General features: G+C 38.2%; 1 protein-coding gene across 1 annotated transcript in view; it reads right to left on the bottom strand.

Moving 5' to 3' along the window:
* The window catches only part of KCNQ1 (potassium voltage-gated channel subfamily Q member 1), a 376,056-nt gene that overhangs the window by 308,650 nt on the left and 41,867 nt on the right, over positions 1 to 25,539 (bottom strand). The window contains exon 2 of the mRNA XM_067296019.1: positions 13,856 to 13,946. Coding sequence (XP_067152120.1) covers positions 13,856 to 13,946 — 91 coding nt within the window. The remainder of the gene's footprint in view (positions 1 to 13,855; positions 13,947 to 25,539) is intronic.

Genomic DNA, 25,539 nt, shown 5'->3' with positions numbered 1-25,539 from the left:
ATAGCTGAGCTTTTTCACCTCTGACTCTCACTGGCCATTAACCTGACATATACAATTTAAAAAGAAGAGGAAATTTCATTCTTTGGCTGTACTACTTGAAAGCAATTTTCCATCATTCTCACATGCAGTTTCCTAGTTTTATAAAATTTGCTATTGAAATAAAGAGCTTTGTTTACAAAGCATTATTCATTTTGATTACATTTGCAAACTTTGTTCTGCTTTCAAGGGCTGTAAAGTCCCAGATCTATTCCCTACGCTTTTACCACAATATCACAATGTATTTGTGAGTGCACCCACTCTTACTCCCTTGAAGTAGACAGTACATACAGTATAAGTATGTGCAATGCTCGTACTGGAACACAGGCAGTTTGCTGAGAATACAAACAGGAGATTTAATTCTTGAGAGGCAGACGAAAGACCAACACTTTCATGGTGAACTTCCAAAGGTTAGCCTATATCTGGAAACACGGGCTCGTCTCTTCATTTTAGTCAGCTTCAAATTCTTTATTTTGTCTACCATAAGAATGGGAGAGTCTGCTAATCCCTAAGGCTTGTTTGTACAAGAAGTTTCCCTTACTCTGCATTTTAGGGCCAGTCCTCCATTGCCTAAATATCGGTCCCATTCATAGCAGTGGAAAGTTTGACACAGACTTCAATATAGCCAGGACACTGCGCTTAATTTTCTTATAGTTTTTCCTCGCAGGTGAGATAGCAACTCACTAAAGTCCCAGTTCAGATTTTGGAGCAGATGGGGATTTTTTTTTTCATCCTTTTAAACTCTCTTTGTTTTGGCTGGGATATAGCTCACAGAGGTTAAATATTTAAACATTTCATTAATGAGTTGGATCCTATGATGCAACAATGTAAGTATGAAAAGGCATATCATAATATCTGAAAAATCACACTCATGTCCAAGCAGCTTTTTATATATCCGTGCTAGAAATTTATAAGGCTAGTTGGTATCTCAGGGCTAGTCTACACACATATTTGGTACTGGTATTCTGTTTAGAGATGTGGGGTTTTTTTGTTGGAGGGGGTCTTTGGTAATTAATCAAAATAGTTGCACTAATTCAAACTCAAATGTGCCTAATGTTCTATTAATAAAAATGGTGACCTAATAGTACAATTATACCCTATGGGACTAGGCTATACCGACACATGCAACCATGTGCTCAGAATCACTTCAAAGACAGTAACAGAGATCTAAGATATTACCACACTCAGCTCCTCATTACTGCACCTCTCATCTTGGAGATTACCACCCACAAAGCTGAACAACAGTAACCAGTTGAGGAAATGCTCTTTGCCCTCTTAAGTGTACCCAGTCAAATTTGTTTGAACTATTCCTGATTGTAAACTAAGCTTTCCTGGTCAACTAGGCACCGCAGCAAACTAGCAAAGCAAATGCAGAACCATCCCATTCCGGGTACAGTAACACCCTGCTGAGGGGTAGCAGTGAGCAGCTAGCAGACGATTGCTTCATAAGCTTCTCCAGAGAGACATGCTCTTGCACCCCTGCCTACACACCGTGTATTCTAGCCTAGTTTGAACAAAACAGCCTTTGTAGATATAGCCTAGCTGCCAATTTAGGTCTATAACTGGACCTGAATTACAGTGATATTGGCTAGTATCAGCTCTCAAAGCTGAGCTCTCCTTCTGCAAAACAGATGCAAAGTTAACATAAAATATAACCATTAATATGTAGTCAAATAAATACAAGAGGTGCAAACAGAGCTAAATGTGTGAAATAAGGGCCAAAATCTCAGCTTTCATATAGAAAAAACCCTTCAAAACTACAGGATCTAAATTAAGAAATTAGACAAGAAATTAAAAATGTTTCTTTCTTTCAGTGTTATGACTGCTGAGGCCTGTCACAGAATCTGAACACTTCTGCTTCACTGGGTGGCTGTACAAGAGGCTATTCATACTTCCTTCCGCTCACCTTTCCACCACTTCATCTGTTTAGGCTGCAAGGTCTGCAAGGCTAAGGACTGTCCCTTAGAGTGCGTCAGCCTCCACTCCACTAGGTACTAAGCTTAATTTTACAGGTAGGGCCCTTCGGATGGACTGTAATGTAAACAACAGTAACATCCTTTCTCAGAAGGATAGCGCATGAGTCTACTTGTAAATTGTGTTGCAGATAGTTAAAAATGAGACGGAAACTATCAAAAGCATACACTACAGTTTCACAAATACTTTAAGCCAGCACTGCTGCCAAAAGAAGCAATCTCATTTGGCCAAGAAAAAGGTTAGTTTGAACCCATCTGAGTTCTCCAAGCCAGTTTACAACACAGCAGCAGAAATGCTTGTATTGGCACAAAGAATGGAGCAGCAGGACCATTTCTTTGGGTGGCAGTGCCAGTTTAAGCAGGCTGAAACCTTTCCTGAAAGTGCAGCCCAAGTTCTCTGAAGGTTTCAAGTCTCATGCAGCCAAGTTAGGGGGGAAACTGATGGGTCACCCAATTTTACTTGTAGAACTGCTAATACTCACCTCCCAGGAATGCTTCTAGGTTAAGTATGTTCATGTTTGTAAGGCATTATAGAAATAAGATGAGTAAATATTTAATTTTCTCTCCTCCCTTCTTCCCTGTCCCAGCCACTACGCATAACTCACTCTGAGTTTCATATACTAAATCAATGATTTGGAACAGCTCCTAAAAGGTGAGTGTCAAGCTCCCTGCCTGCAGGCCAAATGGAGGCCAATCATCAACTGCATGTGTTCTGATTTAAAACTGTTTAGTAATGTTGTAGCCAAAACAGCATTCAAAATACGCTGTATAGACTTTGCTGCAGGAACTGTGTAGAATAGTCAGATTCCCTCTACAGTAGACATAATTTCCCCACCTTTACATGTGGCATAGCTGCAGAGGGAAAAACAACAAGTACATCAACTTCTCTTGCATCCATTCCAGGTGTAAAGGTATCCTGTCAAGCTGACAGGAACAACAAAAAAAAGGGAATGCTTCTGGAAGGTACCTTAATAAGAATATTGAAGGGAGGCTGAAGAAAAAAAAAAAAAAAGAAAAAACAGGTTTAAAATACGAGGATGTATGTGGAAACAACAAACAAAACTAAAAGAAACCTAAGCAAAGGGCTGGAGGATTTTTCCCCCCCCTTCGCTTCCAGAGCTTGCCAGTTCAGATCTACATTAAAAGATCTTTTGCACTACTTCAGTGCTGCTGCATCTGTTACAAGAGATACTGATCACACTTACTACTTGAATGACTAGTGTTAGGACCACCACTAAGAGAAAAAACACTAGAGCCACTGTATCCACAGCTGCCTATAGTTTTTAAGAACCATTAACTTTTCTCAGTTAAACACTAATTAGGCCCATCTGAAAATTCAAACTTCACATGGATCCACTGACAGCTGCTAGACATCCTCTGTGTACTTCAGCATTGTACACTGGACAGCCTCAGAGTCATTCACGTAAGGGAAACCAACAAAGTGAGGAAGTGTATCACTTTCTTTCACAGATCGGTTGTGAGGATAGGCTTTGTGTTTATTTTCTTAAGAGTTCTTCTCTTTAAAGTCCTGCTGTTTTCTGAGAGCTACTAGCAATTCTTGAATCCCCATCATCTTAAAAATATTCAGTGTTTGATGGGTTAAGTGGAAATACCTGATGTAAACAACACATTATAGTACAGGTCCCTGAAATCAATGAACAATCGGCATAGCGGGGGAGTGCAAAAGCTTTAAGTCATCTGTCTCCATGGCTGGTCCCTAGGGACAACTCAGAGAAACCTACAGAACTTACTCTGTTGCACAGACTCTGAAGCTGTCACCACTGGGCTGCGGGGACATCCCAGCCATGCTCTTGTTTGCAACCATGGTGGAAGACGTGGTCAGGACCATGGAATAGAAAATGCAGCATGCAGCAGCTCTCTGGGCTATCAAGACCTGTCCAGCAGCTTGGTACAAACACCAAGTTCTAAGCTCTACAACAAAATTACTGGCATTTGCAATTTGAGACAGAGTGTAAATGCCCATGCAACGTATTACTCCCCACCAAATCAACAGCTCTGACGGACTCTTTCTTGCACAACTCCTTTCTGATTACAGAATGTAACAGGACTGGGCCCCCTGTTATCACAGGAACAGACCTAGAAACTCTCTGCGAAGCAGTGTTAGACTTGTCTTGTAATCACCATGACATTTTTCATACTACCAAAATAAAATAAATTAGATAAGAATAGATTTAAAATATTAGTACTTACAGCCAAATGTGAGATACACAGAGTTTATACTTACATAAATCAAGCCCTCATGCTTCCTAGGTTATTCCTAAGTACAAGCAGACACTGTTCAAGAAACCTTTCCAAATACGCCCTGATCCTGTTAATATTTATGTGCACAGGAAGCTCCACTGAAGTCATTATGACTACTGATATACGCAAAGTTAAACATACTGCATAATTACAAGTTTCAAGCCATAAAAACTTCACTTATAAATGTAGGACCTAATTTGGTTGCCTATACCCATATACATAAAAAGCTGCACATACAGTCCCCCCTCCCCCCCATTTTTTTTTTTTTTTTTTTAAACTAAAACTATGGAATAAACTCTCAGTACAGTGGAGTTGCCAGAGGCCCTACTCAGTACAAATGAAATACAGCTAGAAGTATCTTTTTCCAATCTTTGCTGAAAACAGAAATACGTATTGATGTTTCTCTACATACACAAATGAAGAAATAACAGTGATCTCTAAGCCTACTTGTTCCCTTTCTGTGCAGAGATTCAGATGCCTGTCACTTTTGCATGGCTGTGGCAAGTTTCTAACGAATTTTCATTTATGCATTCTCCCCCCACCCCAAGACCAGTTAGTAATTAATGCTAAGATATGCTTTTCTAACATCAAACTAGGAAGTCAAGAAATAAAATAATGAAATACTTAAAAAATGAACTCATAGAAACTTTAGCAACTGCCAAGAAAAAGAAAGCCACCAAGAAGTCCAGTTGCTTTTGCTTTTTAACCAGTTAATTAAAACCACTTAATATAACATTTCTAAATAAAATTCTTCATGCATTCCATTTGTCTGTTATCCTCTCTCTAGTAACTCCTGGAACCTCCTTTCTCATAAGTCATTGGTGCTCACTGCTGTTCTACAATTACACCCCACCTGCAGGGTTTATTCCAGTTTTGCCTACCAAGGGCCACTTAAAGCAATTCAAGAGCCACCAGCTAGTGACAGCTGGCAAACCTCAAACCTGTCTCAGTAGTCTATCATATGTAATCAATTGCAAATAGAACTTCAACAGAGTCATCCCATTATTTCCTAGCTAATTCCCCCAGGGAATACAAGCCAGCAACCTTCCACTTTGAATCACGATGCTAGTTTTGCCCCTTTCCCTCCCTCTCCAACATCTCCCTTTCCCCTCTCTTTGCCTCAGTTCACTGCACTGTTTCAGCTTTTCAGCTTGACATCCGTTATGTTATGTCAGCTGTTACATTACGCTTAAAACAATAGACTCCAGCTGGCTGAGGTCAGATGTGAAAACAAGGACCTAACAAAGCCATAGACCCTCCAGTTATACTGAAATTGAGATACACACTGAATGTAGCACTTAATGACAAACTACTTTCCAGACATTTGGGCAAGGCATAAAGGAAACACCTGTCACTGCAAACATTACACACTAATCCAGATAAATCCTAAATTTAAAAATCCTTCTTTTCACTACTTGGCTCTACTACGCACCAGCATTTCATGATCTTAAACTTTCTTCCTAAGGTGGAATTTGTATTATTCCTCTTGCTTATTAAAAAGTGAAATAGTGAAGAATAAGTATAATTTCGAAGAAAAATATGTTTACCATGTTTGTTTCAGAGTTACCCAGCAAATGCTCAGAGCTTGACATGGATTTAAACCCCAGAAAAGCCTAGTCCAACTTTAACCCTATAGTAGAATGTTCTGCAAGAGCAAACACAAGATGTAACAGTGAATAAAACATAATTTTTTTTAGCACCAATCTTTTCTTAGACACACCTCGGAACAGAATTTTTTGGAGTGCAGCTATACCAAAAAAATTAAAGTAATGGATACATGTGGCTTTATAAGAGTAATCACAAGCTCTTGAGGAACAAGTGAATTATTGACAACTATGCAACATACATCCCCCCTGTTTGTCTGCATTACATATAACACAAAAGCAATGTTTTCCCAATACTATCACACTACTGTAGTTCATACATGAAAAGTTGGAAGGGCTTGCTCAGAGCAAAAGGATAATTCAGGCACTGTTAATTTCAGGCTTTTGTTGTCAGCAAGGGAGATCACCACATCAGATCGGGTAGGCCACCAAGCAGCCTGCAGACAGCACCAGTCTATCACCTTTGGTTTACGCTAGCCTGCAATCTGTCACCAGTTCCACAGCAAGCTGAGGAAGGTCCCTCTTTCCAGAGCCACTCTCAGTTTTCAGGCTGAGTCCCAGTAAATGCTTGATGTTTCACAGTCATCTAATCCCAGTTTATTAGGTAAATGCCAAATTCCAATTCCTTTACTCATAGCAACTTCTTTGCAGAATAAATTGCTCCGTAATATGGATAAAGGATAATAAAATTTGTCCTGAATTTAACAACACATGTATAAGCCAAACAGAGTAAAGTTGCCTATGAAGAGGTGTAAATAAAATGGTTCAGAAAAGTAGGACTTCCCTCTGTATACTGCCCCTTTATGAAATTCTACTACTGAACATTAAATGACCTTTTATTTTTAAATGACGGTGTTAGGGCACCTCATCACAGAACTCCAAGTACAGAAACCCAAGAAGTATATTTTTATGGTTCTTACAAAAGGCAGAAATGGAGGTAACAAATTTTCTGCATCCAAGCCTGTTTTCAGTAAATCCACACTCCAGAGTGGCAGACTAAAATTAGACTCCAAACCCAGTACATTTTGAACTCGCTAGAAGAAATGCATCCAATCTTGTACAGTAAATATGGACAATATATATTGAAAGAGATTTATTTTCTGTAAAATCACTGCATATTCTTACCATATACTTCTAAAAATCTTGTTTGGTGGTAACTTTAGAGAAGTTTAACTAAATCAGCTTTGTTCCTCACTGAAGGAGGAAGCATCTAAGATGATGCAAGAGCATATCTGGAAGCACATAAGCACACTGGAAATCTTTCAGTGTGTTAATAAGTTTAGTATCATTTTCTTCCTCCTCTGTGCAAATGCTTGTTCAATTCACTTCACTGAAAACTTGAGTTGTTCTTTCTTCCTAAAAGCCATCCATCACATGATGAAAAATCAGGTAAGCCAAATAACATGAATTTTGTTGCTACAATCACAAAGTGGCCAGAGCTGTCTCTGACAGCAACATTTACACAGCCCTTCTCTTCCACTCCTCTTCCCCAGAAGAATTATTTTTGTTTATTACTCATATAAAATTCCCCAAACCCATGTGAAAAACCATTTCTTTATTAATAGTTAGGTTCTTCCAAAGAATATTTTTATCTACATCACACCACCGTCTAGGTTCTGAATCCAGTAACCCCAAATGGGAGCCTTGTCAGTGTGGTCCAATGCTGCCCCCTACAGATTTTTAACAGAGAACTATACCTCCCCTCCAGACGTGTTACATATTTTAAACGTACTTACAAGAAAAAAACAGGTCATCTTTCCTTTACTGGTCTTAACAGACTTCCCTTCCATATCTCCTCCCTTCCTTCTTGGCATTCCTCTTCAGCTCAGACCTCATCTATACCAAACAATAACAACGGTTTGGCTTTGTTTTTAAACCTGTTTCACTAAATTGCTTCAGCTGTCCTAACATTATCTTATTTTCACTTTTAAAGCACCTTACTTGGATCTCTCAAAATTGTTCGGAACAGACATAAGTAGAATTCAACTGAACTGAAAGAATGTTCACACAGTCTTCTGAACCAAATTAAACCCCTTTAATATCACATTTTATATCAAACATACAACTTTCCTATACAGACCAGGGGAGTAGACAAGGGATTCCTTTGTGACCAGCTGGAACAATTTAAGAAGTTACTATCAGCAGTGATCCACCCAACCCAGCTGATTTTGCAACGAAGCTGATCAGAACCATTCACGTTACCTGCCAGCAGGGCTCAGCTACAGACACCAGAACCCCCAACCAAAGGGCAACGAGGAATACCTGCGTTCAGAGGAAGCTCCTTGTTCAAGCTACTAACAATAGATACCGTGACCTAACTAAGGGGGGGGTGGATTTTCTTTTCTGTTCCTGTTCCCTGAGCCTTCAAATCATTTACCTTCAGCCTTTTTACTACAAACTAAAATGGACAGAAACCGACTTCTTTGCTTTAAATGAAAGCTGAGATTCTCAACTTCAGTTATCAACTGAGTGACAGAAAGGAAATACTGCAGTTAACAATACCATGGACATGTCTATCTGCAGGCCCAGAAGAGCAAAAGGACTAAAGGGCACAAGTCCATCACACAAACATCTGCTACATCAACTGACCTCATTCTGGGTCACACTAAGGGACATTGCTCAGACAGCAAAGGAAAATCTTTCACTTTCTGAACTACAGCTGTTCTTTAGAGAGAATGCAGTAATCCGTAGAGCTATCACTCAGGCATCTTTGACAGACATTACTCTCACTTAATTCTTCAAAAGAATGAAAGTGAAAACAAGCCCCAATGTCTGTCTTGTAAGTCTCTGTCTCAGCCTTCTCAACCATGGAGGATGATCAGAAGAATAATGCCAGAATCATTTTGGTCTCTGTGAAGACTGTCTTCAGACTCAAAAGCTGTAAATATTTCTCTCTCAAACACACTCCCACAACACTCCAAACAAAAAAACCCCAAGGCCATATTCAAACAACAGCTTATATTAACACAAGAAATAAAATCTAGATTTCTCTTAAGCCTAGATTCTGTGCCATCTTCTCTTAATTTCAATACCAGTATCACTAATATTAACCACCTAGAAATACTGCTTTTTATCCTGACTGATGGTCTTTTTAATTTGTTTTTAGAATTGTTTAACCTCTTCAGTAAGCAAGATCCAAAAGTGGAAAAGGAACTCTGAAAACAAGAAGTTGGAAGGAGCTTATACTTTCATCATAAAAACATGCCCTTACAATTTTTTTTGGTTGGAATCTATATTGAAATGAGACGCCTACAAGAAAATAGCTTTTTCAGGCACACTAAATATCCCTTGGTTCAGCAGAATATTTAATCCCCTTGGACCAGGCACTTGGATTTTCTTAGATCATGCTGAGATAACAGCATTCTGCTGTGTTCTGGCACCATAAAATCCCTGCTTATGAAAATAAAAGAAAAATATGGCCTCTCTGGGAACATACATCTCTGAATTACTTTTTTCCACAGTTTAAATATTGTAGTCTCAAAATCAATTTTTACACAGATACACCACATTCTCTTTATGAGTCATGGCAAAAGCTCTCCTGCACCACTACTTTAAATGGGCCAAGTGTACATATACCCTTCAAAATGATGATCCTTTCAGAGTCTTGGCTCAGACTCCAGCTCATGCTGGGTAAGTGCCAAAGAATAACTGGAGTCAAAACCCTCCAACAGCACCACCTAGTGAAAAAAGATAAAATAAACACATGCAAATTTAAACAGCTTTCACTGCATTCTCGAAACTAACAAAAGGCCAATTCTCTCCTAATCTCCCATTACAACTGCATTTAGGTATAGCTTTCATCAAGGCTCTTTGCCTTGTGAAGTGTAGTGACAAGTACGGAAAGATTCAACAGCTAATTGTAAGTTTTTTGTTTAAAATTGAAACACCACTTGGAACATATATTTAAACTTTCCTTTGTTTATTCTTCTAGTGTCAAGCCTGCATTTTTTTGTTGTTATGAAAAATAGCAGCATTTTAAAATACATAAATTTCCTACTTTAGTAGTCAGACATGACACTATAACAACATAACCGGCTTCAGAGCAAAAAGTAATATGACACACACATATTATATATAGATTAAAAACCTCAACGGCCTTTGTAGATCTTATTTTCAAATAATTGTTATATCTTGTGTGACTGTATTACTGAAACATGAAGGCCTTGTTCATGAAAAAGGGCACGCTCAGCTTACACGTATCTGTAACTTCAAACATGCGATCAGTCTTGCTGGTTTCAAAGACTATCTCCTGAGGTTGCATAGATGTTTATATCTTTACAGGGTTTCAGCAAAAGACCTTGGCTATATGGAGAAAATAAAGAAGCACAGCTCCTGATTGCGAGTGTTTTCAAGGACCCTCTTTGAATGGCTATTCAGCCAGGGGGAACAGATTCTGTGCTTTTCCTAACGTGCAGCTCAACACCATGCGGTTCGTAAGTGGACTATAGAAGGGACTCTGTAACAATTTTAGTTTACAGATAACTGAAACACAGACATATGCTTTTATAGTTATTCCACCTCACTTTCATGATAAATCATATTTACGGTGCCCATGCAGTAAGTTCATCTAATCAAACCTGCTCCAAGGGGCTGTACAGCTCAGCACACCCCTGTCTTAACTCTAAGGACTCATTTCAGCACATTCAGTTGCATTTCCAGACCTATGACAACCTGGTCAAAACCAAAAAAAAATACATGAAGTCCACAAAACTCCTGTAGGCAAAATTTCCAGGCACGATATTGCACATTTGGTACTACCAGCTACTGCAGCGTTATCTTTGATGCATCACAAAACATAACACATTTAGAGAGAACTGCACCCTGCATAGGAAATGACATCTAAATCAAAGGTAATCTGCTCTTGATCAAAGCTTCATTAACTTTCTGTTTGGAACGCAGAAAGGGAAAGGCAGACTCAATTTTACAACCTTCAGAAAAAGAAAGAGTTAAAAGTCTCCAAGTGTTACTTTTTAAATTATTTTAATCTCACAGAACATGCACTCGGGCAGTGTAACTCAAGTTTCATGGAATAACTTGAGACCTCATAAGCCTCAAGTTCCTCAGGGTTCACTTAGGCTTAAGGTTACCTCCGTTTCAGTGTCCCAGTTAAACCCAAGCAGAAAAGACTTCTTTCAGATTGCTATGCTCCTGCTGATAGGTTGTTTCTACATTGCTGGCCTTTGTGGTCTCTCTCTTATCAGTATCAGTTTGTAAATTAACTTTGTCCTTCTTTGTTCACCTACAGCAATGTTACCTACTTTCATTGTCTGCCTCCAAATTAAAATTATTATTATGGTATAGTTGTTATTATGGCATAATTATTATTATTGTGGTATAACTAGAAATCCCACTACAAACACAAAAGAGAAATGAATTCTACTGCAAAGCAGTAGAAAGAGTGCTCTCCTAAGCCTTAACAAGTCTCCTTGCATGACCCTTTGGGTCGGAAGCTTGAACTGCTTTTTCTTCTTTTTCTTAATCCCTGTATGCTGTTACACACATTCTTCTACTTGTTTGCATTTCTAAAGTTTCTCTTCAACCAGTTGTCTGTGATGAACCCCTCCCAAGAATTCAGTTACAACTGATTTTGACAGCTTGTAATGATATATTAGAATGAAAGTAAAATCTTAAAATAGAATAGGAGATTTTGCTGGACTGAAACTAATAGGAACCAGATTCTGACATTTATATTTGTGTTGCAAGGCACTACAACTCCTTTGAAAGTCCCACCAAAAGTGGATAAAGCAGAGAGCACAGCAGCCCATCTAGTGTTTTGGACGAATACACCTGTCAACCCTTTAAGTTTCTTCAAGACCATCACATGTTTTCTGCATCAAAAAAAGTCTTCAGTGAAAACACTGCATTATATTGTTCTGCAAACCAACTGTAGACCACTTATTACATCCTACTGATCACTGTAAAGTATTTATCTGGGGTTAACATAAACCAAGTTTCTCTGTGAGAACTCAGTTCAATGCTAGCAACATATAATTCGCTAGTTAATAGCGATTACGTACTACAGAATTCAAAAGAAAATCTCTTCATATACCTAGGCCAAATCAGTGCTGAAGCCACACTCAATCTTGCACATAATTTTACAGATTTTAACAGCTAACCTTTAATCCAGCCCTTTTGATATATTGAAATATAAACATAGGCCAATACTTACAGTTGCATCCCTGGCCCAAGTGCATGTAAACCTTCTCAAAACTGATTCCATTTAAAAACATGAACAAATGCAGAATACTTTTCTTGACTGTACTTACTTTAATTTGCTAGGATAAATCCCATACATCACATAAACTCTTTGTATATAAGCTATATCTTGACACATGGGAAGTGCCGATTTCATACTGTCTGTTCATATATAAACAGGCGCTTGGCTGCATTTTATACAGCATAAGACCTTCCAAAGTTAATCCTTAAAGAAAAGGAAATCTGAACTTCCCGATGCTGAATAAACATACACAACTGCTGAATTCCCAAGAAACAATAATAGCAGGATTAAAATGTTAAAAATTAACCATAGCTTTTCTCATCACATAGAACACTGATTCATCCTGCTTAGAAGAAAGCTAACACAGTACCTGCTTTGAACACACATTATGTGTTCCACAATGTTATGGATTAAAAAACAAACAAACAAAACAAACAAACAAACAAACAAAACCCCTCAAAACACCACTGGTTATTTTGTCACTAGAATTTTTCTTGCTGAAACAACACAGTGTGCCCATATAAAATATTGTGCTGTATTGTCAAATACAAAGTAAAGATGAGTGTTTTTAGTGATACTATCACAACTGAAGTTCATCACAGGAACTGTCAAATTATTTAAAAAAAACAAAAAACAAAAAACCCTTTAGTCTGTTTAAAAAAAATCCCACAACCATAAAACAAAAGAGGTATTGGATGCAGAAGTATATGTATGCTCTCCCTTAGCTGGTTACTAACTATAATAGTACACTTAGGTGTTGTCTTACAAGCTAACAAAAAGAAAAAAATAGCAGGCACGCAAACACATTGCATAGAAATATAGTATAACATATTAAATTTAGTGTCAACCACTCTGTTATTCTTATAGTATCCAAGTTAGGTACAAAATCTTAACATATTAGATAGATAACTTGAAAAAATTCATAATAATTGATGGGGTTTTTAAGTGAACTTTTTCATGTTAATAATATAATTTACTGGTACAATGCTGAAGGAACTATTTTGAACAAACATTTAAATTGCTAATTAGCATTTTCTCTATACAGTGGCAATGTTTTCTTTAGTAAAATAATTGTTATTTAGTTACAAATACAGAAAAAACAACAATTAGCAGTGGGTACCTCACCACTGAGGTGCAAGAAATTCAGCATTTTCGTAGATTTAAAATCCTGCTTCTTGGACTTCTAAACTAAGTTCCTGAATATGAAATCTTAAACAGCAAGACAGCACTCTGAACACTTCTTGATACGTACCTATAGCAGCACTAATGAACCATGAGCAAAAGATAACTAAGTTTTCTCCATGCATAAGGCAGGTAGAGCAAGCTGACTTAACTCTGAAGTCAATGAAAACATTTAAGTTTTCCACTTGTGAAAGAAGGCTGGATCTGACTCCCACTAAGGAAAGGACTTCCACTTACTCTGTCATCTAAGGTCAGGTATCTGGTCTTCAGCATGGCTGAACAATAACCTGAGCAATATGAGGGATTCAAGCTTAATTAGAACAGTTGCGTGTGTTGGACAAAATGCAGACACCCTCAGTGTAGACCATATAGGGTAAGAGTGTTCCCTCCTGTGTTTTTGTACTACTTTGACCATCTGGGTTTCTTTGGCTTTACAGCCTCGTTAGGAAAAAAATAGAAAGACACCTCTTGTGAATTAGACCATAAGGAATATACTGCTTGATATGATACTAGTTCAGGAAATCAGAATTTACACATTAAGAACAAACACACATCAATCATATTAATGTCTACATACATACCATCCAAAATAATGTCCCTGTAGCCAGAGCTGCATACTGTTCAATTGTAGAAAGCACACTGAATATAAGGCATATCAGCACAATAAGGAAGCTGTAAAAGAATAAAATAAAAATAAAGTAATGCAGTCTGGTAAAAACTAGGAGCACAGATATTCATTTCATTATAAGTTATCTATACACACAGAAATGTCCTTGTTTCCCAACCCCTCAAAAGAATAGCTTCCATTATTCATCCCTATTTTAAGGATTACTATTGCTGAACCTCCCCCTTCAATGTTTCAAATATTTGCCTTTTTACTGTTCTGACTTCTAACAGCCTATAAAAGGGACCCCGAATAAGCCAGTGCTTAGCAGGGTTTGCCCACACCGTCTTTTATAACCATTCCTCAAAAGCCCTCAGATAAATAAAAACTGACATTTGACATTTAAAACACCACACAGGATAATTCCATTTTTAAATAAAAAAAGATTTCAATCAACTATCACAGAAAGGATGAGAATAGAAGGTTTTCTTCCCCACTCCCTCTGTCTGAGTGAGCCCTTAGAGAGGGGTCCTGCTTCCCAGGTAAGATTCGCAACACTAGGAATTGCAGCAAACTCAGCCCATTTGCCAGTAACCTCCAGGAAGCCCTTTCCTCCAGCTGGGAAGCCAGGCTGCCAGGCCTCCTTCCCCTCTGCAAGGCTGCAGGGCAGCAGCCCTGCCACCTTTAGGTGCAAACCCTTTCCCTGAGCAGCTCCCGCTGTGCCCACCACCCTGCAGGACTGCTGCCTGCCTTAAAGGAATATAATGCATTTGAGAACTAAAACACTGAAGACCAAAACCAGGTGCTGTCCACTATGTGCTAGCGTCAGCAGTTTCCAGTTTGGCCTTCTAGAATCAGAGCAGTTAAGTAACACAGGCCTAGAGCCATCTCCACAAAGCCAAACACATACAATACCATCACAAATATGACAGAGGCATTTATTTCCTCTCCAGCAGCTGCAAAGCACTGCTGTAAATTGCAAGAGCCGCTGTGGAGCAAGAGAAAGAGAGAGAACTGAGACTAAGCATGGCAAGGGAAAGAAATGAAGAATGTGTTAAAATTCTTTGAATTTTAAAGTATAGCTCCAATTCTAAAGGGAGTTGATAGATTAGTCCCATTGACCTAAACAGACTGGATAAGGTTGCAAACAGCCCAATGGACAGAGATCACTATGTAAGGCCTTGGCTGCTAAAGTCTGTTTGCAGATATGTGCATGTATTTGCAATGGCAGGTGCTTTGTTTTTTCCATTTATCTTGCAGTATATAAATTAAAGTCTCTATACAGTTATGGAACAGATCTTTCAAACAGCCACGTATCATTCTTAATTACTGAGGGAAGCAAGAAAAGTCTATAGTGTAGTCATCTTTGCTTTATTCAGTATTGGCCAATGAGCAGAAAACAAAATTTCTACATTTTCTGTGTTTACAAACTGTGATCAATAGCTGTGGAACTTACAGCTTGCATTTCCTCACTAGCGTAAACCTTGATAAAATATAGTAATTGAATGTGCAGCTTTGGGACACAAACAGTAAAAGGGAATATATTTATGCAAGGAAGTAAGGGTCTCTAGGGATGCCCACCTCCCACCCTTTTATTTCCAGCCCATTTCACACAATCCATTTCTGCCAGTCCAGCTGGAAGAGACCAAATGTTTTTTTCTTTTTATCTCAGTGCTGACATTTGTGTTTCAGCTACCCTCACCGTCTTCAGCTCAATACATCCATTTATTCATTTCCTACTAACAACAACCCAAGCAGGCTTTATTTCACCTTTTTTGCTTTAAATTGTGAATGAAATTAATCATGATGAAAATGAAGAATGAGTATTGGCATGAGCCAACTGTAATACTGGCAGGAATCAGAAAAACACAGGAACGTGCCAGCCATTATGAGGAAAAAGCTGACATATTTAAGCAGTAGCAAAGACTGGCCCAGCCAAATAATTGAATATAACCATCAGCATCAAGAACAAAAGTTTCCTATAGGATAATACGTGGATTTTATACATGGAAGACATCCTTGCTATGAAGCATTCCTCTTTACACTCCTCAGTAACTTACAGGGAATTCTTTAAATACAACCAAATGGAAAAACAAACACACTAACCATATTTGTAATCAATGGGAACTGTGTAAATACCTTCCATAAACACTGGATCAAAATTCCTTACTTTTTTTATTGTAACATTATACAATGTATTTTTAATGTCCATGAAGTAGGAGAACTCTCTCACATTCTCCATCTTAAACATAGGGAAATGAGGACAATGAAGCAAACACTGAATTCAAGGGGAAAAGAAATATTAAAACAGGACTTCAGTGGTTGCGAACTGTCATGGCTCAGCTGGAGTCACTAGATCAGAGTTACTGTAAATGAGAAACCTAGACCCTTCATTTTTTTTCCCCAGAGAAGTGAGAACTTCTTTGTGAGTGTGGATCTTTCAAATGGCCAAGCTCTCAAAAAAACAAAAGTGTGCCAGGGTAGGCATTATAAACTAGATTCCTCAGTGATTGCTTCAAAATACAGCACATTTAAGTGCAATGCCACATACCCAAAGGATATTGTAAACACATGACAGAATTGCGATGAGTAAGCTTGTAGGTAATCAGGTACAAAAAACAAATTAGTAAGCAGCGATGAAGATTTGAAGTTTATAGTATAGAAAACATCACGTATATATACACACAGGAACACATATGAGAAGATACTTTTATCCAGATAAACTGTACATCTGTGGGTGTGTGTGATTTACCTCTGAAAATCTTTTGCTCTTCTTAAATAGAAGTACGACAAACAGATGAGGCAGGGGAGTGCAAAGATAAGCTAATCATTTGAAACACCCGCAAAGAACATCCAAACCTTACGTAAATGCAGCCTAAGTGGGCAGTCCTTGTATCTGCAATAGTCCCACAATCTCTGAAGACAGATATGTTGTGACAAATTAACATAAATGGGTGCAGTCACATGGAGATAACTAAGGATCTCTGGATAAAAAGTCTGACACATGAAAGTACCAGTTCAAAGCAAATTGAAAGTGGCATGGGATGGTGTAAGCTTCCTGAATATACTCAGAATGCTAATAATTAATGTATTTAGTATATTCATTAATATTAGTATACTGGTTAAAAACATAACCCAACCAATACATTAAACCACCAGAGGGCAGCAAATCAAAGACTATCATATTTCTGTACTTTTTCTGAACAAACACAACTAAACAGCATTGCATATGGATTAAAAGTCAAGGGTTCTGTGCCTAAGTGAAAAGAAGCTAAACTTATGGGTGGAATTGCCTGCTAAAACTTTTTCCACTAATAAAATGAAAACTGACATAAAAGCTCCATCAGATAGCAGCACACTATCTACTTCTACAGGTTTTCATTCTTATGAATCAGTTTCAGTCTTATTAATAACATATATGTTTTCCAGAAAAACTCTTGATGTTTATCATGCTCTTTTCAGGCTGACAGTATGACAGACCTTCACGCCCACAAATACACACTATCCCAACTGAAATAAAGATGTTCAGTCAGATATTTCTTCTTCCCATCTATTTCCTTGGTGTTAGAGACGAGATAAGACGCCTACAAGTCTCACCAATACAGCTGTGCCAGTGGAGCACTGCAGCTAAGCTACCAACACTAACTGTCACACTGTCATGGATATTTTGCTTCTGAGACTGGATCAATTACACACAGGGAACAAGGTGCAAAATTAAAGATGGAGGATATGGTCAGCATCTTCTCTATTATCCAACCAGTAAAGAAAGATTAATTTGTTATCAAAGTTAATTGTCTTTATGCCAGCAAGTAATTCAATATGAAATATCTGGTTTGACCCGTCTCCTCTGCTGATGGCTTTAGGTAATTTTCTAGATTTTCTAAAGTTTCCATAATGTTTAAAGAACACAAAAAAACTTTTTCAGAGAGCCTGACATCTTCTTTCTCATACTTCTATTCTTTTAATGAGTATATAGCATTCAAATAGAAATGAAAATGACTCAAGGGAACGACTACCTTCACTATCACGTTCTCTGCATTGTAAACAGAAGTTTGTCAGCTGGGGATTTCCATGCCGCTGAGGACTATTATACGTCTTGTGGCTTGCATAAGAGGCAGCTAGAAGACATGAACATATATATATATATATTCATATAAGAGAATACATAAATATATATAGTTTCTTTTAATCAGCTAAATAAATATAAATTCATAGAGACCGCAGTTGTAAATATCATGTGCAAGTTCTTCTATTGTTAAAAAAGTACATATGATAAGGAAAAATGGTTGTAGAGTTTAACTGTGTAGAGTAACATAATCAACAAAGAAAATTCATGAGACAGTTGTTTTACATTAAAATGTAAAAATACATTTGCAATACCCCACTTAGCGAGCAGAACACTGACATAGTTATGAAACAATACGAGCTTCCTGATGAAAATCCAATTTTGTTACCCTTTCTCTCATGGAAAAAAGTCACTTAGATGAAAATTCAATGTGCTGTTCCCCTGTTGGAAGTAAAATGGCTAGTGGGCAAATGAGAAAATCATGTGATTCTTCAGGGAAAATATGGAACGTTTGCACAGAATAAGAAAAACGTAAGCACAAGTGCCATCATTTGTTACATAGTCATAGTCATACATAGTCATACATAGTCATAACAGAAAGAGTCAGCACAGCATCAGCGTGGCTGATCTAGTAGTTCACAACACAGATCCTTCCTAAGAAAGTAGAATTCTGCTCCATTTCATGAGCAGTCATTTAATGATGCTCATTATGGCCACATTACTTGCTCATGTATGGTCTATTGCTAGAACAAGGCCTAATACACAAGCACAGGCCTTACTAAAGGAGATTCTCCATACATACGTACATGCATATAGTATTTCAACATCTTCTAATTACTTCCACAAGCATGTTTTGGTATTGTGTTTTTAAATAGTTAGCAACTATTTAATATATGCTCCAGCAACATCAGAAATCTCTTAAATTCTAGATTATTTTATTCAGGAATCTTTAGGAAGCATAGCATTTCTTCACATAAACATATGACCTCAGAATGAAACTCATGCTAAATTTCTATAAATTAAGTTAATAACTGAGAAATTATCAACAGCTATGAAAAGCAAATGCCATTGCCATTCCAAAAACAAGTCTGCAGAGGTTTGAGTAAAAGATTCGCAGGACAGGAGAACTAGTAAACCAATCTGGCTCATTTCATCCTTTGTGGCAATCCATATAATCATTTAATTCAGAAGAACAAGCAGTTGCTGAGCATCCCTTAGGTATCAGGATTCTTCTTGCAGAAATGAATTACATGTTTTGAAGAGGGGGAAACCAAAAAAAGTCTTTTTCTACTCAAAACTGGATAACCCCTCTTCTCAGAAAGCCTCCTAAAGAAAAATCATTTTTTCTCCCCATTCCACCACAGGATCACTCATTCTATATAAAACTTTATGCAACAAACTTTTCTGCCCCAGGCAGAAATCTGTTCCTGCTAAAAGTTCCTGGGAATACCAGAGAGCTCTTTGCCACACAACCAGGCAGCCTGCAGGCCACCCACCTATTGCAGATCTCCAGTCAATGGGATTTCACATTATTTTTGAAGCAAAATATAACCTTAAGTGCATTATTGGATCAGTGCCACGGTATTTAGCACCTTCCTGGATTGTGTTCTATGGTTGTAAGAATACAAGAATGGAATTATTATTCATATAGCAATCTGCATGATCAAAGCACTGTAAAAATATTAATGACTTAATCTCTACAAATCCAGTGCATTAGTTCTCTGTATTCAGGATAGCTGTTACAAATAGCACGCACGCAAAGGGGAGGATAAATGCCAGTTCTGACAAGCTTATCACTATTGCTGTATAATCACAAGGACTGAAATATTCAGCAGTATTTAATAACCAAACAGACTGCTTTCATTATTTGAAAAACTTTTTCTGACGGCCACTGCAATGAACAGATATCCTTCTCACGTCATCTTATTTTGGACTAGATACAGAAGGAATGCTGCAATACCGAAAGCAAAACCCTCATCTGTTCACATCTAATGAATATGAATTACATGTGAGAATTGAGGTTTTTGCTTAGTGTTAATTTTTAGCCCTCCTGTACATAAATCAGGTAGACTTGAAGGAAACACCTATGAAGAGGAATAGGTGCACTTCAGTGTAAACGATGATTTAACAAACTTAGAAAAAAAAATCAAAATACAGGAGAAAACAAATTTACTGTCCTTTAAAAAACAAGCAAACAAATAAACAAAAAACCAAACACCCACACAACAGGAACATATCAGATTTCCTTAATGAGTCTCTGCTCCAATCAGCACACCTGCAAGTGCTCATCATCATGATGAGGAAGTGAATTATTCTTTTGTACAACATGGGATGCTATTTTTCTGGATGTATGTGTACCTATACACACAGATTAAACAAGAGAATTATAAAGATTGTAAAGTCATATAAGAAATATGATACCTGAGGCTCTTTGCACAATCTCACTTCAATTCTTTTTGCACACGTTAGGATGTAGCACCCAGCTGCATGCTTTCCACCTCCCTCCCCATAAATCGATTGCACAACCCTCCCATTCCCACAGCTCCTCTGGCATCAGTCTGCTGTTCGTTTCCTTCTAACACTCAGCTCTTACCCCTTTTTTTTTATCCAGTGCTAGTAGCTTTCTCCTCTACTTTTGAAGCATAAGAAGGGAGTGAGGCACTAGGCAAATGGAAAACAGGAAAAGTTTGCCAGGAGTTTTTTGAGGTTTTTTTTTTGACAGATACCTCCCCTATCTTCAGCCAGAAGTGGAACACAGAGATTAAGTTATTGCCTGCTTTCAGTTGTTGACACTAGACAAGTCCACAGCAGTTATGAACAGCAATTGCACAGTCTCTACTCTGCTTCAAACCTGAGTTTCTGCTACATGAAGATAATTCTGGGGAAACTGAACTGTCAAGCCTCAGAAAGCTTTCACAAATCATGTGGCAACTGTGATTTTTTTTCCAGATATTCAGAATATAGATAAATATGTGAATTTTCACAGGGAAAGTCAAAGATACAACCCCGACAACCAAACATAACCTTTCAAAGCTCAAGGATGTCATATTTTTTCAAAGGAAAGATGTTCTGCCCAAAATGGCTGTATGACTTTTAATACCACTTTACTGGGATCACTATTAATGAAGTTTAAAAAAAAAAAAAAAGTATCCACCTTAACACAAATACCAGTTTAACCTTAACACAAATACTGACAGTTTACAGGCCAACCAGTTAATATCAAACTCATAGGCAACTGAAACCAATACTATAATAAGCAGCACTGGACATCTTAATAGGAGACAGAAGTACCAGTCCTACCCCAACAAACCCACCTAATTTCAGATATCTAAGAGAAATATGTAAATGAGGAGCATAAACTTCAGCCTCACTGATGTCAGTGCAGAGACATCCAGGAAGCAACTCATACCACATCTGAAATGAGTCACTCTGCAGAACGTCTAGTTCTTTCGACTGTTGAGGGAGCAAAGGCTCTAAACATGGACATTTCCTTTAGATAAACTGAATGTGAGCCATCCAGCATATGTGCCTAACCCCAAACACTTCTTAGACTTCACAAAACAGTAATATAGTCTTCACTGGATATTTTTAAAGCTGCCTTACTGTAACACAACAGTAGGGAAAAAGTATGTTAGTTTGTCAGCCTTGCACATCTGTCTCACAGTAAAAAATTACAAATACCCTGGTTTCCATATAATTTCACTTGCGGATATCAAGATCAAAGACAGATGAATAGCTTATCTAGTAGTACCAGGCATTTGGAAACACTTTGTTGTGCTTACAATTCCCCACTCACTTCACCAGTTATGGAGCAGCCAAACAAATATTCACCACTGTGTCTGCCCTAATAATTCCAGTACAATACTTTTTTCTTTTAGAAGGGAGACAGCCAGCAGAACACTGAAATTTCTTTAAATCTGTCAGAAAATGAGCACAAGGATTTCCAGGCACGTCTTCCATAAGCTATATGACAGAGTGTTGGAAAGGACCTTGTGATACCACAACATCACCATCATGGTGTTGCTTGTAAAACTCCTGCAAAGTCCTACTCTCTCTGTGACTGTTTCCATCTGTAGAAGCTGGATACACTTGCTTATTTGCATGCAGCCAGCAACACACACTCCAAGCTTGAGCCTCAACTTCTCTGGTCATAGCTTAAAAACTGGTGTCTGAAGAACTGTTCCGTAGTTCTTTCATTACAAACCCAGGCATGTGCTCACACACACACACACTTAACACAGGGCAGACAGGGTCTCCACACATCTTTGTCTCTTGGAACATATAGATCTTTCATCTTGTGAAGCCCACTGCTTGCTTACCCTGTATACACAAATGTGATAATCTCCAAAAAAGGAAGCAGAGCAAAGAGGAATTCAGATTTTCATCAACTCTGATCTAACTCCTAGATTGCCTGGCCAAGCCAGCATTGGAGATAAGATGATAGTGCAGATTCTTAATTTGCTTTTCCCATGTTACAAGATCGTTTACAAAGAGCATCTGCCTGCATGCAGATAGATCACAGCTACTCTATCAGTAGATGGCAGTCAAGAATAGTCAGCTTTGTGGTTTACTCATATCTAACAGTGCTCCATTTCTTTTAACCCTCAAAATTTTGCAAATGCCTGATTGTCTATGTACTTCTGGATGTTTCAATGAAACTACTATTAATACAGTGCAGACATGGACATTTACAAAGCAGCAGATGTTTTCTTTCATGCACTCAGTTTTCATTAAACCATTCCTAGGCAACCTGTTTCTTTGCAGGCAGCCAGCATTGTTATACTACAACAGATGATTTTAGCACATCAGTGTTCACAGACTCCGCATACATGGTGGATTCATACCCACAAATGGGGCTATCTCAGTGCATATCAAAGTCAGTGTGCAGCACTGCAGTAAAACACTGAGATCGTATAAATACAGGCCTGTACAGGCATACCTCGGAGATATTAATGCAGGTTCAGTTCCAGACCACCGCAATAAAGTGAATATTGCAATAAAGCGAGACACATGAATTTTTTGGTTTCCCAGTGCATATAAAAGTTATGTTTACACTATACTGTAGTCTATCAAGTGTGCAATAGCATTATGTCTAAAAAACCAATATACATACCTTAATTAAAAAATATTTTATTGCTAAAAAATGCTGACCATCATCTGAGCCTTTGGTGAGTTGTAATCTTTTTGCTGATGGAGGGTCTTGCCTTGATGTTGATGGCTGCTGACTGATCAGGGTGGTGGTTGCTGAAGGTTGGGGTGGCTGTGGCAGTTTCTTAAAATAAGACAGCAATGAAGTTTGCTGCATCGATTGACTCTTCCTTTCACAAAGGATTTCTCTGTAGCATGCAATGCTGTTTGATAGCATTTTACCCACAACAGAACTTCTTTCCAAATTGGAGTCATTCCTCAAACCCTGCCGCTGCTTTATCAGCTAAGTTTACATCATATTCTAAACCCTTTGTTGTCATTTCAACAATGTTCACAGCATCTTCACCAGTATATTCCATCTCAAGAAACCACTTTCTTTGCTCATCCATAAGAAGCAACTCCTCACCATTAAAGTTTTATCATGAGATTGCAGCAATTCAGTCACATCTTCAGGCTCCACTTCTAATTCTAACTCTCTTGCTGTCAGTTCTAGTTCTCTTGCTGTCAGCCTGTCCTTTGAAGCTTTGAAGCCAGGCATTGACTTCTCCTCTCTAGCTATGAAAGTCCTAGATGGCATCTTCTTCCAATAGAAGGCTGCTCAGTCTCCACTGAAAATCTGTTGCTTAGTGTAGCCACCTTCATCAACTAGCTTAGCTAGCTCTTCTGGATAACTTGCTGCAGCTTCTACATCAGCACTTGCTGCTTCACCTCGCACTTTGATGTTATGGAGACAGCTTCTTTCCTTAAACCTCATGAACTAACCTCTGCCAGCTTTAAACTTTTCTTCTGCAGCCTCCTCACCTCTCTCAGCCTTCATAGAATTGAAGAGAGTTAGGGCCTTGCTCTGGATGAGGCTTTGGCTTAAGGGACTGTTGTGGCTGGTTTGATCTTCTATCCAGACCACTAAAACTTCCTCCATATCAGCAGCAATAAGGCTGTTTTGCTTTCTTATCATTCATATGTTCACTGGAGTAGCACTCTGAATTTCCTTCAAGAACTTTTCCTTTGCACTCACAACTTGGCTAACTGTTTGGTGCAAGAGGCCGAGCTTTTGGTCTGTCTCTGCTTTCGGCATGCCTTCCTCACCAAGCTTCATTTCTAGCTTCTGATTTCAAGTGAGAGATGTGCAACTCTTCCTTTCACTTGAACACTTAGAGGCCGTTGTAGGGTTATTAATTGCCCTAATTTCAATATTGTTGTGTCTCAGGGAATAGGGAGGCCCGAGGAGAGGGAGAGAGACAGGGGAAGGGCCAGTCGGTGGAGCAGTCACAACACGCACAACATTTATCGATTAAGTTTGCCTTCTTATATGGGCGTGGTTTGTGGCACCCCGAAACAATTACAATAGTAACATCAAAGATCACTGATCACAGATCACCATAACAGATATAATAATAATGAAAAAGTTTGAAATATTGTGAGAATGACCAAAATGCGACACAGAGAAACCAAGTGAGCACATGCTGTTGGAAAAATGACGCCGAGAGACTTGCTCAATGCAGGGTTGCCACAAACCTTCAATCTGTAAAAAATGCAGTATCTGTGAAGTGCAATAAAGCGAAGTGCAATAAAACGAGGTATGCCTGTATATCAGCTTGAGACATGCTTCTATGCTATACTATTCATTGAACAGAAAAACATACACAAACATAGACACAGGTGTGTATAGACTTAAAAATGTGTGTGTAGACATACTTGTAGATGGATAAATATATAAAAAATAACAAAATTTGGCTTACTCCATGTAGTCATTCAGACTGTTTAGACACTTTGTCTCAAACAGGTTTGAGAAGTCAGAGCATTTCCAGGAAAGAATCATACAGCTGACTAGTAAACACAGCAGCTAGTATATGCACTACGCTTAGTAATATATAGAAAATTTGTAGGGAATATAGCAGAACATATTTTGACTTTTAGAATTGATCCAGACCAATGCCTTTAACTTTTCACTGCCAGCTGCAGAAACCTGCCACATTACAGGCAGCTGTCAGTACTTTGCAGCCTCCAGCCTTGAGCTGCTTCATTTTTTTCTGGATTTAACTATAGCTTTACAACATTAGCATGCATCTTTTGGGCCTTAATACAATACATAGAATGATCAATGGAACAACTAACCATTCACTGAGAGATAACAGTGCTCATTTAGTAAATGTCACAGGTAGCAGAACTGATAAAGCATTATAAAATATGCTATAAGGATACATCCTGGAACATTTGAAAAACAAGGTCCATGAGACAAGGCTGGAGGTACTTACCAGATTAACACACAGCCATCACCACCAAAACCAGTACTTAGAATGTGAGTGGATTTTGTTCCTTCTTAAATTCTCTTTTACATATTCTCAGTGCAAGCCTTTCCATGAACCTGGAAAAGGTTGGTATCAGGCCCTAAATTAAGTGAAGCTTCAAAAAGATTTAATAAGTGAGAAGGGAGATGCAAACCTTAG

The sequence above is a fragment of the Apteryx mantelli genome, chromosome 4 (genome assembly GCF_036417845.1).
Source record: "Apteryx mantelli isolate bAptMan1 chromosome 4, bAptMan1.hap1, whole genome shotgun sequence".
Classification (NCBI taxonomy): domain Eukaryota; kingdom Metazoa; phylum Chordata; class Aves; order Apterygiformes; family Apterygidae; genus Apteryx; species Apteryx mantelli.
This window is presented reverse-complemented; position numbering and strand designations above follow the sequence as displayed.